Source organism: Gracilinanus agilis, chromosome 1, assembly GCF_016433145.1.
Source record: "Gracilinanus agilis isolate LMUSP501 chromosome 1, AgileGrace, whole genome shotgun sequence".
NCBI lineage: Eukaryota > Metazoa > Chordata > Mammalia > Didelphimorphia > Didelphidae > Gracilinanus > Gracilinanus agilis.
The window spans coordinates 516,158,253-516,173,854 of NC_058130.1; the positions used below are offsets into that span (position 1 = coordinate 516,158,253).

Genomic DNA, 15,602 nt, shown 5'->3' on the forward strand with positions numbered 1-15,602 from the left:
TGTGTTTGTTTGGTCTGTCACAACATTTTTGTTCATCAGTGAAAACGTATAAGATCAATAAGAAATAATTCATTAAAAACATTTCCACAAATACTGTGCCCACTAATGTTTATTAACACAGTAAAATGATCTAAATTTTTCTAAATAAAAATTCACATTTTGACTTATAGTCAATATATAGGTTGAAATTTATCTCAGACACTAACAGAGGCTTATTCCCCCTCCAATTGCCTGAACCCCTGCTAAATCAGCCTATGAGTCAATGACACTTGACAGAAATACACTTAATGATATGCAGTGGTGAAAATGACAAAATGAGACATGCAGGAAAATTTCGGGCTAAATAATTTCTTCTGACTGTTTAAAAGCATTCAGGACATATATCTGATCTTATCTATAAAGTCCATTTTGCAAAAGGGAGTTTATACATCTTTCATCATGTCACACAGATATAGATTTTGTTTAATGTGATTTCTCATATTTTATTTTGATTTTACCTTAAAAAAAGAAGAAAAGGAAAATACATTATGCCAAAAATCAGCCCCATACATTTTGAGTCTATAATACAGCAGGAAAATGAAACAAGAAACTGTGAGCATCCTAGGCTCATTTTCCCAGTATTCTTGAGAATGCTTTTTTCTCTTTAGAATTCATGAGCTATAATATTTAAGGAGGTTTTCATCTGTGGGCTTCAGGATTTTCTTTTCAGCCATATTTACTACCCAGCCTGGAGCAAGACCAAAGAAAATCTGCCGTGGGTCCTTTCGAGTACTCAGCATTTTGAAGAGTTCATCCTTAGTGATGTCAGGTAAAATGTAACCATATTTCTTGGCTAGTTCAAGTCTTGCTTCAGGAAACTGGGCTGGATCTGCCAGGTAGCCACGGTTCCTGGCATCAGTATAGTATGGCACCAATTCTTCGGGTGGAAGCATTCGCTTGGGAATAGGTTGTCCACGAAGGAAAAACATAACAGGTTTGCAGAGAATCTCTATTTTTAAAAATGGAGATAAAAACATTAGCCATGTAAATCACTAGCTCCTTTTATAAGCTACAAATATTTTTTAATTCACCTTTCAATGCAAAGGAAATGAGGAATAAATTAAACATTAACAATGCTTCTGTTTAATATATACACAAGTAAACAAGTAAACAAACAGAGGTAGGAAATTTACCTTCTAAAGACTAACACTAAACATAAATATTTAAATGTTCACTATGGAGCAAATGAAAAAGGATTTTTTTTGGGGGGGGGGGGGTTAGGTTTGTTTTGGTTTTTTTTTTAAAGGAATCGGTGATTACCCACCTCCTGACACAGAGAAGATAAGACTCAATAAATGGAATGAGAAATACATCCTCGGACATGGCCAACATGGAAATCTATATTTCTTACAAAGATTTTGTATTTCTTTCTTTTTTATATGACAAGCTTCATTCACAGTCATCAATAACCAAGTACCAAGACCAGAGAATCAAAAATGTAATGTACTTCTAAACCATTACCTTTCAGGTAAGGAAAATGAAGCCAAGAGACATTAAGTGATTTACTCAAATTCACCAAGGTAATAAAAAGAAGCAGAACTGAAAATGATATATGACTTTGGTTATGCCCTGAAAAGTCTAGTGTAATAAAATACTGTAAATAAAGAAGTAAGAGGTCTGGAAGAGCTACAGGTTATTGTGAAAGAGTAACTATACAAAAGCCTTAATCTCCTCAGTAATCTCTAGTTTAGAAACCTAAATGGAATAATTGTGGGGACTTAAGGATTTTCAACTTAAAACAAGCTGACTGACTTGAAAACAAAGGCAAACTTGGTGTCCAGGTAGAAGACAACTATAAAAATTAAGCACAGGGATTGGACTATCAAGGTTCATATCAAAAGATACCTCCTATAAAATAGGCCTTTTTAAACTCTATAAGTTAGTTTTTCCTTTTCCCTGAAATTAAATCTATTCCCCCACAGTAGAATATAAGCTATTTAAAGGCAAAAACTGTTCCATTTTTATCTTTGTATCCCCAGGCCCTACCACTTCTGATACAATGAAGGTATTCATTAATGCTTATTCATTTGAATTGAACTATGAAGAAATAATCCTACAATAATTAATGTTCATAGAAAAAATTACATCCAGGATACTGCTTAAGAAGGCAGAAAGCAGAGCAGTCAGTAAAATATTTTGCAAAGAGTTCCATTAAAACATACTTCAAATGAACATAATAGAAAGCTACTATGGTCTAATGAAAAGAATAAACTTCAAGCCCTGAGAGTGGGTTCTAGCTCCACCTCATCCTACCATTAACATGCTGTGTGATCTTCCAACAAGGGCATAACTTCTCTAGGTCTCAGCTCCTCATGCCAAATAAAAATGTATTACAACACTTTCCAGTTTCTTATTCTTAGCTTTTATTATTTGGAAAACCTCCAGTTATTTGGAAAACTCAGTTATGGGTCATGCCAGGAAAAAATGACAAAATAACAGAATACATTACTTACAGAGACAGCATGGCATAGTAGGGAGAACCAGCCCCAAAACCAGGAAAACTTAGGTTTAAGAATAGTTTCTCACACATACTGCTTAGGTTAAGTCATTTAACTTTTCAGTGCTCTAGGCAACTTCTAAAGTTATGAGGTATGGAGAAAGTACCAACCCGCACTGATAGAGGGAAATTTACCTATATTCCTTATACCAATGTCATTATAATCCTAGTCCTGATCTTACACTACGGTACTATTACCAAATATTCTAAGAGTAAATAGTCTTCTTCCAAAAAACAAAGTTAAAAAAATAAATACATCTCAAATGCACAGTTCAACTTTTTAAAACTTTGTGGAGAACTATCACCTTGTAATTATAAAATATCATTCCCTTGTGGGGAAGAATAAAATGTAATTAAAAGCACAAAAAATTAATTTATTCAGTAGTAAAGAGGAGAATCACTGGAATCCAGCTCAAAAGTGGCCCAAAGAACTGCTTCCAGTGTACAAATCAGACACTTGCTGAGGGACCTGCAAACTAGAGCGTTGCCATAGGTTTTTTGTCAAAAGTATCCGTCTGTTAGACAAACCCCAATCTTTGGTAATAGCAACAAATCAGCAATTCCCGGAGGTGGGGTGGGGGTGAGGGTGTTAGACTCAAAGGCTTTTCTACCCTCAAATCATAAAAGGGATTACCGGTTTTCATAAAATTTTATAACAGATGATGTATACTAACTTGCTTGAGAACTTCACTGTATTACAAAAAAGCCAGAGAGAAATTCATATTCCATAATTATGTTAGTTATAAATAAATATAAATTTTTAATTATGACAAATAATATCATAGTAGTTTGACTCAAACTCCTCTTACTTGTTAGTTGTCTGTATCTATAATAGCCTTTAATAATGGGCAATATGGACATGTAACAAAAAGTATGCTCATCTTACTAAGCCTTCTAGCAATTATTTCAATTTAAAAGTAGCAATTGAGGCAGCTAGGCAGCAGAATAGATAGAGTGAAAATGAAGGGGAAGGCTGCCTCTTGGCTTCCCTGGCTTCCTTCAGCAAGGACAGAGAACTAGGCCTGGAACCCAGAAGACGTGGGTTCAAATTTGGCCTCAAACACTTCATAGCTGGGCAGCTGGGTAGCTCAGTGGAGTGAGAGTCAGGCCTAGAGACAGGAGGTCCTAGGTTCAAACCCGGCCTCAGCCACTTCCCAGCTGTGTGACCCTGGGCGGGTCACTTGACCCCCATTGCCCACCCTTACCACTCTTCCACCTATGAGACAATACACCGAAGTACAAGGGTTAAAAAAAAAAAACACACTTCATAGCTATGTGACCCTAGGCAAGTCACTTAAACCTCAATTGCCTAGCCCTTTCCATTCTTCTGTCTTAGAACTAATACTAAGATGGAAGGTAAAGGTTTAAAAAAATTAAAATAAAAGCTGCAGTACTATATCCAATATGAAAGCATCTATTTAACTTTAACAGATGAAAATTATATTAACTTTTGCAACATTTCAAATACAATTCCTGGTAACCTAAGAACATTCCTCTTTTCTCAAATTCATGCAGTCTTGGAGGAACTGATCCTTTTTTGTAATTCTGGCTGCATACTTTGATCTGTGGCAATATAATTTCAATAATTCTGACCAAAATAAACAAGCAAAAGACAGCTGTTGTTCCCATGTTACAGATCCAAATAAACCAGTAGCAGTTTCTTTTGTTTAGGATTTAAAGAGACATGATATATAGCACCGAGCATCTCTGATATTCATCTATTATAAAGAGTAGGAAAATGACAGATGAAACTCACCCAGGCTTCTTGGATCATAAAATGCTGTAGTCACAACACCTCCATTTCTTTCAATTGCAGCTATGGCTAGTTCTGAGGCCATCTGTACTTCAATATTAATTTTAGCCTTAAAGGTATCAGCACCCTGTTGGGAGTTAAAACATCAATTACCACAAATAATCCTAAAATATGTAGACCTGTGGGGTGGGAATGAGAATTGACTATCGCGTGATTTTTTTCTGCTTAAGTGCAATTTATTTTTTAAATCTTTTCAATTTTAAAGAGGAAACTAAAACTAGCAATTCTCATTCCAGAAAATTCAAAATGACTTTCCTGTAAATCTATTAATTCAATATTGATTAAGCACCTACTTTATACACTGGTTACAAATGAAGAAAGGCTTTTATGAAGAATTTTGGATGAACCAAGAACGATCTCAAAAGATCAAAATTAAAAGGAAGTATGTCCTAGTAATGGGGTATGAAAGTGGAATGGGGGAAGTAGGATAAGACTGAAGAGCTAGGAATGCAGAGTTCATAGAAGAATGGGAGAGAAAAAGAAGCTTTAGGAAACAGAATAGAAGAGGGTGGTAAGGCTTTTAATGCTAAACAAAGGCATTCGCCAATATAACAACAATCTATGATTTATTTGGGTGGGAAAAACTTATCAGAGACAGAAACCTAAATAGTACTAAGTCCTACAGCTAAATCTTAGGAGTTGCCGGAGGCCTGGAGAGGCTGTGATTGCGCAAGGCAATATTCAGAAGTGAGATTTAAACCTAGGTCTTCCTGACTCCCATTTCAGCATTCCATCCACTATACCATACTGCCTCTTTAATTTTAAAGGGAGATTTTATATTTTATTCTATGGAAAATGAAGAGTTACTGAAAGTTTTTGAGGAGAGTATGTGAAAAATGGTCAGTTATTCCTGATGATGATTATTTTGACAGCTGTGTAAAGCAGTGATATCCAAATTACTTTCAAAAAGCATTCTATAAGTAAAAATTGTGTTAAGTATATACTTTCAATATATATTTACATGTAAAATATACATATTTACTTGCTTATAAATTATTTGCATGTTACTCTGTACATTATAATGCTTATATAAAAGTAAACATTATAAATCAAGTCAACAGGTATCACCTGGAGTTTGAGTAGGGGAATACCACGGTCAAATCTCCTTAGGAAAATCACTCTGGCAAGTATTCAGAAGACAGATTAGAAATGAGGAGACACTTGAGACAGATCAATTGCAACAGTCCAGTCCAGGCCAGAGGTAATAAGGGTTGAACTAGGGCAGAGAGCAGATAGATGCAGACAGATATGAGAGATATGGAATTATGAGGTTTGGCAACTGAAAGAATATGTGCAGCGAGAGAGACTGAAAAGTTAAGGATGAAGCCAATGTTGTAAACTTGGATAACTAGAAGGAAGTTTATTTTATCAAATGTAATAGATAAGTTTGGAATAAGGGTGGGTTTAGGAGCCAGAGATCATTATACATTGGGGAGAGAATTTTCCTAATGGTGCCTCCAAAGCTGCTGAAGCTGCTGCTGTGGAACCACTTTTGGGGGTTAGATTCTGACTCCTAGGAAGGAAGGAGGGAAGTCTCAGAGCTCACACAGAGAAGGGGCTAGAAGGATGATATGGTTGTACTGGAGACAAATTCTATGGCAGGCTATCAAAGGGAAAATAGATCTCAATATATATTCCTACTTTCCAACTTGTTGGTCATGCATCTCTCCAGGCCAAGCCCCAGGGAACACTTAGACCACCATTAGTGCCAGGAGAGACTAGAAGAAGGAAGAACTGGGATTAAGGAGAGAAATTAGAGGATATTATAGTGGACTAGCTGAGAAGTGATGAAGGTCTGAACTATGGTAATGAGAAAGAAAGTTTAAGAGATGAGAGATGGGTGATTTCCACAGTGTATGGAAAAAGGAAAGAGAATGTGGAAATAGAATAGATAGTACTTGGCAAATGCTCAGATGAGGAGAAGAAAGAAAGAGTTAAAGATGAAACCACAGTTTTGAGCTGAGTGATGAGAAACATAGTGGTATTCTCAACAGAAATAAAAGATGGGTGGGAGGACGGGCAGGTTTCCCCTTATTTAGTCCCTTGTTTCATCTCACCACTGTTAACTTTTCATTCTTTATCTATACCTAGGGATACTTCAATTTCTCCATATTTCAGTCTGGCCTATCCTTTATCAAGAAGTGATTAAGTAAGCTTTCTTCCTTTTGCCAAATGTTGGAGATATAGAATCAGTAATTCCATATGACAGGGAGATTCTAATATGAATAGCCAGAGTATGATAGGTCACTTCAAGAAAAAGGGGAATAGGCCACTCCAAACTCAATAGTAACATCATTGACAAATCTTAGTCCAGGCCTTAACATTTTGCAGATGAAGAAGCCAAAAGCAAAAAATAATTATCTAGGTCAACATCACACAAATATTAAGTGGTAGATGATTCAAACCTCGGTCGTGACACTAAATCAAGCAGTCTTTGGACTGTGCTATGACTATACTATGAAAGTCCTTAAGTATGATAAATTAGCAATAAATATCATAGATATTACATTAAAGGGGTAAGAGTGTTTAATCATTCCCAAACTAATATATTAAAACAACTCTTGGAGGGAGTCTTTAGAATTAATAAGATGCTACCATATTATAGAAAGAAAATTAACCTTATTCCTCTTGAGAAGATATTTAAAATAGTTTTTTCCTCCCTATTGTCTTTAATACTTCTTTCCACAAACTTTAATTCTGATACTTAAACATTCCTGGAACTCATTTTTTTCAAAAGAACCCCCAACTACTTTTAATTTAACATGAATACACAGTACCCTCTAGTGGACACTATTTGCCATCCATTGGTTAAATAAACCTGGCATATGGAAATGTAAAGGTGGATAAAAGATAAATTATATTGTGATTATTAGCCTCATGAAGGATTTAACAGTGTACTTTCTTAAATAGCAAAATTCATCAGTACAATTAAAATAAGATGGGAGTAGCTGGGTAGCTCAGTGGATTGAGAGCCAGGCCTAGAGACGGGAGATCCTAGATTCAAATCTGGCCTCAAGTCACTTCCCAGCTGTGTGACCTTGGGAAAGTCACTTTAACCCCCACTGCCTAGCCCATATCACTTTTCTGCCTTGGAACCTATATACAGTATTGATTCCAAGACAGAAGGTAAGGGTTTAAAAAAAAAATTAAAATAAGATGACTTATAAAAATCTAATTTACATATCTTTCATAAACATTTTTTCAACCTTGTTACACCTATATGACCTGTTTATAATAGAAAATAAATAAATAAGAGTGAATAACCCACACTGGAAATAAATGGTCAGAGGATTTTAACATAATTTACATTAATAGAAAATGACCATCAGAATACTATTGAGCTATAAGAAATGTTGAAGAGGATGTTTTGAGAAAAATCTGGAAAGACTTACATGAACTGATATAGTGAGTAACAGCAATATCATATGATGACCAACTGTAAATGACTTAGCTATTCTCAGCAATACAATGATCCAAGACAAAGGACTCATGATGAAAAATGCTATATCCACCTCCAGAGAAAGAACTGATGGAATCTGAATACATATCGAAACACTTTTTTTTAACTTTATTTTTCAGGTCTATTTTCTTTCACATAACTAATATGGAAATATATTTTGCATGATTGAAACATATAACCTATAACAAATTGCTTGCCTTCTCAATGAGAAGAGAAGGAAAGAATTTAGAACTCAAATTTAAAAAAAAGCTAAGGTTAAAAAATGTTTTTACATGTATTTGGAAAAAAACAAAATACTAAAAAAGAAGATGATTATCAGATCATATCTGTGACTTTGTAGATAAGTCACTAAGAGAAGTTAGATGGCTTGATCAGATCCTTCTACACATCTCTCAACCTCCTTAAACAAAATTTATATACAAAGAAACAGCCAATTATACAAGCCCCACCCCACCCCCAAGTATAACTTTTCTTGCAATTAAACGGCACCATTATAGATCAAAGACCTTATCATCAACAGGTGTGTGGATAGAACCTCCCCATATCCAGATCATGACCTCCTTTCACCTTAGTGCTCATGGCATCATCCTTGCCCCTAGGACACTCATCTACAGGAGACAGAGATGTTTTGAATTTATCTGTGTAGTTATTAAAGTGAAGACAAATAGTCCCACAGCAGTTTGGTCATATACTCAAAGACTTCCCAGTTTAATCAAAGCTACCAGAGATATGCTCCACAGGTATATGCTCCTTGGGCCCTGGAGAGCTCCAAGCCACTTCCATACCACTACTGAGCTTCAGAGTAGGACTTTAGTGGAGAAGAATGCTTCCTTTTAATACAACATTAAAACCCAAAGTTGAGAGAAATCTCAGGAAAATTATATACTGCTAGTAACACTATAAAATGGAGCCATGGATAGAGTGATCTATTTGGAGTAAGGAAGAGCTGGGTTCAAATCCTACTAGCTGTGTCACACTGGACAAGTCTCACTCTCTATGGGCCTCAGTTTACTCTTCTCTAAGGTTCCGTCTAGCTCTAACTTATGAACTATAGTTACAGATACTCTTTCACCCAGCAATTCCTTCATGAGGACTATATCCCAAAAGAAATAACCTAAAAGGAAAAAAACTGTAAACAAGTTTATAGTAGGAGAATAGGAATAGGAGAAAACTAAAATGTCTACCAAGGGAAATGTTTAAGGAAATCATGATAGAAGACTTACCAAATTATTAAGAAAATCAAGTATGTGGAATATGGTAATCATATGGAAAGAGGAATTTAAAATAATCAGCCTCTGAGAATTGAAAAGGGCCTCAGAAGTCAGTTAATGTTCAGTGAAAAAAAGCAGAACACAAATCTACATGTAAGTACTGACTATGACAAAGTAAAAATGATCATATTTACAAACACAAAGATCATATTTGGTAATTTCAATTTAAAGTGAATTAGAATTTTAGATTTTTTAAAGAACTACAACTGACTTCATTAGTCTTTTTTTTTTACAAACTTGCTTAGATTCATAATAAAATTGTGTGTGCTCTGTGTGTATGTACATATATTTATAGTACAAAGTACTATGTAGCATAGTATAGTGAATAAAGGCAGCAAGGCATTATTATGAAAATGTAGGTTCAAGTTCTACCTCTGCTTTTCAATAAAATATCTGATGCCTAGAATGTTCTTTCTCACTTCTGCTTCTTATATTCCCAGACTTGTGCCTCCAATCCCCATAATTACAACAATAGCTAATGTTTCTACAGCAACAACTTTGTGCCAGGCACTGTGCTAAAAAACTCTTTATAATTTCTATCTCTTTTGATCATCACACCAACCTAGGGAGATAGGTGTTAGAACTTTCTCCTGAGTATATATCTTTTATATAAATAGAATGTGATCTCCTAGAAGGCAGAGATAGGTTTTTGGCTTTCTTAGTTATCCCTGCACTTAGCTTACTGCCTGGCACATGGAAATTTCTCAATAAACGTTTGTTGACTAATTGACATTCTGGCTCTGTGATCCTAAGGAGTTATTTAAATTCTCTGGGTCCCCAGCAATTCCCGAAGAGGAAACTGCTGTGTGGTTGTAGATTTGCATTGGTTAAAGGAATTTTCTCACCAGAAACTGAGGAAATCAATTAAAGCACTGGTTCTACCTAATCTGTACATATAAAAAGTAGTATTTGTAGAATGCTAACCATCAAGAGACACATTGATGATTTCATAGGTATGTATGTATGTATGTATGCTCCTTGAAGGAAGGGCCTTCCATTTCTTTGTCTTTGTATTCTCGGCTCTGGGTAAATATAGTACAGGCCCTTAATACATGAGGTTGGAATTGAAGAAAATTTCTATAGCAAAGAAAAAAGATATATATCAGACATACCTCTTCCACCAGCTGGACACCATAATCCCTTTTAAGTGGCTGGATTGTCACACCTCTTCCATTTACAAGCTGAGTTAAATCAATAGGTTGAGTAGGATCTACTCGACCTAAATCAATCAGGTACTGTAGCCTATTGAGACTCAAAGGATGGTATTGTCGTCTAAAGCTAAAAAACAAGAGGTTTTCAAAACTGGGTCAAAGTAATGTTGGTGAAGGTAGCACTTTATTTATTCTAGTCCCCCACCCATCTGAGGCAAGACTTTAAATGGAAACCACTACATGCCTATTTCTCCCTTGTGGTGCCCACTCCCAAACAAACAACTGCCAAGCTCTGTAACCCTTTTTTTTTTATTTGGTGCCTAATTTAGGCATTTAAACTAAACGCTTAATGCTCCATTATAAATTTCTGCAACGTAATAAAATAACAGTAGTTCACTAAGAGAAAAATGGCTCATTTGATATGCAAAAAATCTTAACTATTAATTTACACATGAGAAAGAAGAAAAGATTTTGGTAAAATTTCAGTCTGGTTGTGTTGTCTGAATAAAGAATCTGTGGAGGCCAAAGTAATATGGTCTCAGAATACTACAAAAATTAGCTCATGAAACAGAAGAATGTTTACCATTGTTTTTAAACAATAAGGAAATTAAAATGATGAAATTATATCATGTTGATTCATGATGAAGCAGTCTTCTCAATTTAAATAAGCTAAGAAAAACTTACCTATGTCCTTCATTAAATCCATACTTTGGGATCCGAAGATAAAATGGAGTTTGACCTCCCTCAAACCCTAATCTAGGCTTGGTTCCTCTCTGCGTTTCTCCTTTATGACCTCGGCCACATTTTCTACCTCTTCTCCGGCCTCTTCTTTGTCTTTCCTAAAAAGCAAGAGTTAATTCAGTAATATATAATTTCTAAAAAAACCCATACTTTCATCACTTTTTTTTCCTTAAGACTATAGACTGCAGAGAAGGTGCAAATCTGAATCTTTTTATTCCATTTTGTCAACTCCCACCTCATCTACACAAAATCCAACACTGGAAATTGGGTAAACTACTATTTCTCTATTAATCAAGCTATTAAGTTTGTACCGATTCAAGGATAAAGGAGTTAAGAAAGTGCACTGGAAACTAGAAACCAAACAAGCTCTTTGGCTGAATAACAAATGTGTCCAACAGAGCAAAGTAAATTACACTTCAATAAGCTACTAAAAAAAGACAATATTTTCCATTATCCTGTTTTGTAATAAATTCTATTGCAATTATATTTTTGTTTTTTAAATAGTATTTAAGAATACTGTTACTTTATAAGTCAAGTCTTGTTATTTTGTCACTGATACTTTGTGCCAGTTACCAGGTAGTTTTTTTTTGTCAAACTACAAAGGGTATTTGGTTGAATGAAACAAGGTTAGTCTCAATGTAATTCGTGGCAAAATTGTCGAACATAAGAAAAAGCAGAGGGGACCAAGAGCGGGTCAGCAAGTCTGAACTGTCATTCCGTTAGAGACATAACCTCTCGGTGCCCCAGGCAACAAGCCTATAAATGTGGAAGCTGCCTAACTTACCTGCACAGGTGGAGTGGTTTGTTTTGCCTTTTTTACCCTCAATCAGATTAGAGCTCCAGAATTTAAAAAAAAAAAAAATTACTAATTGCACAAGTCTTGGGTCAAGAAAGGCAAAGGAAGAGAAGCTACATCTTAGAACCAATTACGAACATGTATGAACATGAAAGCAAATATTTTTGCTAGCCTGCTGCTGCTTGGGCCAATTATCAGACCTACAGCAAAAGCAACATGGGGAATGGAGTGGGGGCTTTGTAATGCTTAACACAAGCTCAGCACGAACAGGGGCAGCAGACGTCAGGGAGCGGGGAAGAATTTCAAACCTAATTCCTACCCTTCCCCCACCCCGGAAATAGGGTGGCAGGGTGAGCATAGATTGTTTCAGTTTCCCATCTGCTGTCAGTTTACCGGTTTCTTGGAGCCGGGACTGGGCTTCAGGTTGGCCAGGCTGACGCGCGGCAGAGAGCGCAGAAGGTCCAAAGCCTTGGATCCGCTGCCGCCGCCGCTGCACACGGGGCCCGCCATGGCTGCCAGCCCGCAGCCAAGGGCTTCCAAGGACAAACGGAGAAAGCGCCGGTGTCCCACGTGGGCGGCACCGAACCAGCCGCTTTACGACCGTGGCCCCTCCTTTGTCGCAAAATGAACTTCTAGGAGTTTGGGGGCTGACTTGAAGACTTCTAGGATTCAGTTCCGGGTGGGTCTTGGACCGATGTGGGTTTTACGCTCTAGTGGCGGCGTCTCTGACCTTCCCTAAGGTGATAACGACTTTAGAATCCTCGGGATTTGGGATCTCTACTAAAGGCCACCTTCACTTGCTCTTGTGTCTCCCTGTCTCAAGTCTGTCCCCACTCCCGTCAGTCTTACATTCAAGCTACTAAAGTGATTTTTCTAAAGCACCGTCCGATTTGATTAGCCTTCCATTCAGTGAACTCCAGTGACTCCAAAAATACAAAATGCCTTTTGGCATTGAGAGCCCTTCTACCTAGACCGCTCCTACCTTTCCAATCTCTCAGTCCTACCTTACTCCCTCCCAACACCTACTCTGATCTAGTGACACCTGCGTCCTGGCTGTTGAATGAACAAGACCCTCCATCTCTTGAGAGGCTCTGGGCATTTTCTCTGTCCTTAAAGCCTACAATGCGCTCTCTTCTTTGCTCTGACTACTGACCTCCTTGGTTTCTTTTAAAGCTCAACTAAAATCCTTTCTTTTACTGGCAGCCTTCCCCAATCTCTCTTAATTATAATGCTTTCCTTCTTTTAATTATTTATCTTGTATATAGCTTGCTTTGCATGTATTTGTTTTCATGTTGTCTCCCCAGTTCAGCTGTAAGCTCCTTGAGGACAGGAACTGTCCTCCGTCCCCCTTTCTCTCTCTCTTTCTTTTTTTATCTTAACACTTTATTCTTTACCATGTATTCTTCGGTTTGGTGGCACTAACCTTCTGGCTGTTCCTTGAACAAGACATCATGCCACCAGCAGGCGTTTTCTCTGTCTGTTCTTGTCCACGTGGAATCTAGTAAGCCCCTAGACTTGTAGCCTAGAAAGATTTAATGAACCCCAGTTTACTTAGCTTAAAGGTGACAACCTCAGGCTTGGACCAGTCACATGAGAGTTCCTCCCTGAGGAAAGGCCAAGCCCAAGCTGAGTGACTCTTTGGCACAGTAGGCAGCCTGTCCCTCTCATAAAGTGAAGGCCCTGAGTGGGATTCTTGGAAGGAGGGTGTGATATACTGGGAGGGGCTTCTGGAGACAAGAAGAGTCATTGGGTTTGGGCTTGGCCTTTCCTCAGGGAGGAACTCTCTTGTGACAGGTCCAAGCCTGAGGCTATCACCTTTAAGCTAAGTAAACTGGGGTTCATTAAATCTTTCTAGGCTAGCTTTCCACTGGCTGCACCATCTTCCAGTGAGTTGCCAAAATGACAAACACAAAAGGAAAGAGGAGGGGGATGCTACATGTTTTCTAGGCCCTTTAGAAAACATGGGGTAGTTCCTTTGGCTGCATATATGCGAATATACAAGAAGGATGATATTGTAGATATCAAGGGTATGGGCACAGTTCAGCAGAGAATGCCCCTCAAATGTTACCATGACAAGACTGGACGGGTCTATAATTCACTCAGCATGCTGTAGGCATTGTTGTAAACAAACTGGTTAAGGGCAAGATTCTAGCAAAGAGGATTAATGTGCCTATTGAGCATATTAAGCATTCTAAGAGGAGAGATAGCTTCCTGAAGCAAGTGAAGGAAAATGATCAGAAAAAGAAGGAAGCTAAAGAAAAAGGCACCTGGGTTCAACTGAAACGTCAGCCTGCTCCACCAAGAGAAGCACACTTTGTGAGAACCAATGGCAGAGAACCTGAGCTATTGGAACCAATCCCCTATGAATTTATGACATAAATGACTATTAAAATAAAAATAAAAGATTCTTGGGGGAAAAAAATCTGTCTAGGCTACAAGTTTGGGGGCTTACTAGATTCCGGGTAGACATCTTCCATGCCTGGAATCCTTTCCTTCCTCCCCTCTGACTACTGACTTCCTTGAAGTCCAAACTAAAATCCCATTGTCCCAACCTCTATTATTTCTAGTGCTTTCCCTCTTTTCTATGTAGTGTTATGAGGAAAGGAGAGAATGGGTGCAAACAGATAAGAGAGAGATTTTGCACAGAGATCAGTGTGCTGGATCTTGCCACATGCTCTGGAACTGCAAAGCTTATTCTGGAATCTGGGAAATATATAAAAGAGGACACAGAAAACTGCCAAGGGGCTTTTGGACTTCCTGTTGGGGAAACAGCCTGAAACTGGTAACTTCCTCCTGCTTGCTATCTGTGTGAGACTAGAAGGGATTTGGTTTCTTAACCCCATGAAGCCAAAGCTACCTACTCTGCTGTCCTATTTGGATACATCCTGCCTACTTTGCGATCCACTCGTGTTTGGGTGTCCTGAGAAAGTGTTCCCATCTGCTGAGAAGATCTAGGTCTGGCCAGCCAGTAAACTGTCTGTCATGGGAAGGCCTACAGCCATCTTAGACCTAACTAACCAGGGTTGATCCCTGAGATAAAGGGTCAATCTAAACTACTTTAAAGAACTATATACTCTATGTAATGCATTACACTTATCAACATTTATCTGGGAGGATTATAGTGTCAGGTAATTAGATAGCCAGGATTTTTAGACATCCAGTGTGGGGAATTAAGGAGCTTGGAAGACCAGAAGAAAATTCTTTGCAGGGTTTGTAGGAGGGGGAGGTTTTAGCTAGATCCTTTAGTTTAGGGCATCCTATCCTTAATCCTCCCTTCCATCTTACCATGGTTAAAATAAACCCTGACCTGTTTTGTAAATCTGTCTTAAGAGTCTGAGAAGTGTGCTGGGCCCTGGGAGAGGCCTTTCAAGTCCTCATCACTGTGGGTTTCCAAGAGACCCTCAATCTTGGCATCTCACAATTAACGAAACATCTATCCAGCGTATCTACCTCTTTCAGTAGCCTGCTTATTGCTTGTTCATGCATATATATTCACTTTTCTTAAAGGCAGGGACTACTTTTTTTAAAAATATCTTTCTGTATACGAATTACTTGGCATAGTACCTGGTATATAGTAGGTGCTTAATAAATATTTGTTGCCCAACCACTTGATATGGTCAGTGTTTTTTACTTGCCGATATAGGAAGACTTGTATTTGGGTTGGGGGATAGAGATGAGATAGTGGATAAAGATAACCAGAAAAGAAGAAAAATCAATAAAGCATTAAAAAAATATGGCAGAAAATAAACAAGTTCAAAAAAGTACACAAATGGCAATTTCATTATTATCATATTAAGTTTAATTGTGCTTTTAAAATATAAACTGTACCTAACA

At 37.5% G+C, this 15,602-nt stretch overlaps 1 protein-coding gene and 1 pseudogene across 1 annotated transcript; one reads left to right on the forward strand and one right to left on the reverse strand.

Moving 5' to 3' along the window:
• Positions 1-332: 332 nt before the first annotated feature.
• MRPL15 (mitochondrial ribosomal protein L15) lies at positions 333-12,303 on the reverse strand. The gene is made up of 5 exons (XM_044658012.1): positions 12,162-12,303; positions 10,916-11,070; positions 10,193-10,358; positions 4,293-4,416; positions 333-988 (listed from the first exon to the last, which is right to left on the reverse strand). Exons 1-5 carry the CDS (start codon positions 12,276-12,278, stop codon positions 651-653), a joined length of 900 nt encoding a protein of 299 aa, XP_044513947.1. The 5' UTR covers positions 12,279-12,303; the 3' UTR covers positions 333-650.
• Positions 12,304-13,667: 1,364 nt separating this feature from the next.
• On the forward strand, positions 13,668-14,147 carry LOC123253535 (annotated as a pseudogene).
• Positions 14,148-15,602: the final 1,455 nt, after the last annotated feature.